At 41.8% G+C, this 2,487-nt stretch overlaps 1 protein-coding gene across 1 annotated transcript in view; it reads left to right on the forward strand.

The window, feature by feature from the left end:
• The first annotated feature begins 903 nt into the window (after positions 1 to 903).
• The window catches only part of LOC311138290 (ubiquitin-conjugating enzyme E2 J2-like), an 11,569-nt gene continuing 9,985 nt past the window's right edge, over positions 904 to 2,487 (forward strand). Inside the window, exons 1-2 of the mRNA XM_084172971.1 lie at positions 904 to 1,039; positions 2,122 to 2,252. Coding sequence (XP_084029097.1) covers positions 1,037 to 1,039; positions 2,122 to 2,252 — 134 coding nt within the window. The 5' untranslated portion in view covers positions 904 to 1,036. The remainder of the gene's footprint in view (positions 1,040 to 2,121; positions 2,253 to 2,487) is intronic.

The raw sequence follows: 2,487 nt of genomic DNA on the forward strand, positions 1-2,487 counted from the left end.
CTTCTGGAAGGCTACCCGAAACGTTTGACCCAAGTTAAACAATTGAAAGGCAATGCTACCAAATAATAATTGAGTGTATGTAAACTTCTGACCCACTGGGAATGTGATGAAAGAAATAAAAGCTGAAATAAATCATTCTCTCTACTATTATTCTGACATTTCACATTCTTAAAATAAAGTGTTTGATCCTAACTGACCTAAGACAGGGAATTTTTACTAGGATTAAAATGTCAGGAATTGTGAAACACTGAGTTTAAATGTATTTGGCTAAGCTGTCTGTAAACTTCCGACTTCAACTGTATCTATAACTGGGCTAATAACTCACTAACTAGAGAAGAATATTAACAGATGTACACACTCTGCTCTGTGCTCTGATCTGAAAAGCACATTCACTAGCAGACGATTGAAAGACCGCTGTGGGCTACCCCAGCCAATATGGCTCTGCCTACAACAACATCACAGACTCAATCTTGTACAGTTTAGATTTGTTTTGGTTTGTTGCATTGAAAAGGGTTCTGATATAATGTTGATTCGATCACAGAAAAAAAACATTGATCTATATAGTGAAACTAATGGGTCGAACTCAGTGAAGCTCAACCTCTTGCGTCTCTGCGCAGCCTGGCATTTCTTTTGCGCGGCAGTCCTGGAGTAGGTGTACTGCCGTGCACAGTTTAGAGGGAACATTGCCTGTAAGGGTAAAGGAGGTCGAAGTAGCAAGGAACAAGGAACAGGGAACAAGGAACAAGTGCAATATGAGTGTTATTTTCTTTTCTTTCCCTAATTCCCTTGTTTTTCTGCGTTAAAGTTCCCAGGTTTTCACCCCACCCAGTAGGTGGCGGCATGCACCTTTCAGGTATGTTTGCGAACCGCCAAAATACCATAGAAGTAGAAGAAGAGCGGAAGCAAAGCGCCCCCCCCCAAACGTCGGTGTTTTCGTAGCCCGTATTTAGGATTTGTGAACATAAACGCGGCTCACCATCGGGTATTTCCACAAAGAAATACCTTCACCGGGTTCTCTAAAGAGGAAGCTTTCTCTATGGTGTTTATACAGATGTCTAATCGAATAGTTTATGTTCCCTTTGTCGTTGTTTTGAGAAGAGGCTAGCTAGCTAGTTAATGCTAGCTATTCATTGTCAATGCAATGGTCTAACGTTAGCATTAGTTGTCTCTTCCGATCTGTCAATTTATCCAGACAGCTACCTAGCTAGCTAGCTAGATACGTAGAAAGCAGCCTGTGTACATTGACATATGGCTATGTAGGTATCACAAAGTATAACGTTACTAACTGAATAATCAAGGTTTTTCAGCGAGCCAAGTAACGTTACAGTACGTTGATAGACACTGTAAATAGTGTTGTTTTACGGTTATCCAACACGTAAATTAGCTAGCTAACCTGGCAAGCTTGCTAGCTAGCTGGTTCTGTTTATGTGTTGGAACAGCACGTCGGAGCTAACGTTAGCCACCAAGCCATGGAGATATGTGTGTACCTAGCTAGCTAACATTAGCTACAGGATTAGACAGCTAGACCCCCCCCCCCGGTTTGTTTACTTTCCTTGGTAGCTAGCAAAGTAGCTAACTTCTCTTAAATTGCGTTGTTTCCTGGTAAGCAGGATAACCAGCTGTCGCTGAGCATTAACTCTCTGATTGATATAATGTAACCTGAAATTCAGCTACCTAGGAAATCCTGTTAACTCCCATCAGTCATGCTGTTTACTATGTGACCGCTTAGATCTGTGTGTGCGTCATCATTCGAGAAGTTACCTTTGTTTAGCTGACGTAATTCTTCACATGCTATATATTGACACATTTTATTATCCATAATATTAACTTTGAAACTTGCCAAGCCGCCCACTCAAAGATAAGGTGTGAGTTAGTATTTGTATGTCCTTGACCTAGTGGGGCCAGTATGAGAAGAAAAAAATAATAATATGTGTGCACTCACTAACTGTAAGTCGCTCTGGATAAGAGCGTCTGCTACATGACTAAAATGTAAAGAAAAACATATTAACACCGTCTAATCTTTGTAAAGATAATTGGTGATATACTGTAGTTATTAACTATATGTGTGGTGCATGTTATCTAACAAACTCTTTCTGTCTGTCTCTCTGTCTGTAATCTCAGATGAACAGCAACGGGAATAAGAGAGCACCGACCACAGCCACCCAGAGACTAAAACAGGACTACCTCAGAATAAAGAAAGACCCTGTGCCTTACATCTGTGCTGAACCCCTACCATCCAACATCCTCGAATGGTAAGGATGGTCTCTCTCTCTGTCTCTCTCTCTCTCTCTCTCTCTCTCCAGCTCTGTCTCTCTGTCTCTCTCTCTCTCTCTGCCTCTCTCTCTCTCTCTCTCTCTCTCTCTCTCTCTCTGTCTCTCTCTCTCTCTCTGTCTCTCTCTCTCTCTCTCTCTCTGTCTCTCTCTCTCTCTCTCTCTGTCTCTCTCTCTCTGTCTCTCTGTCTCTCTCTCTCTCTCTCTGTCTGTCTCT

Source organism: Coregonus lavaretus, assembly GCF_964263955.1.
Source record: "Coregonus lavaretus genome assembly, chromosome: 12".
NCBI lineage: Eukaryota > Metazoa > Chordata > Actinopteri > Salmoniformes > Salmonidae > Coregonus > Coregonus lavaretus.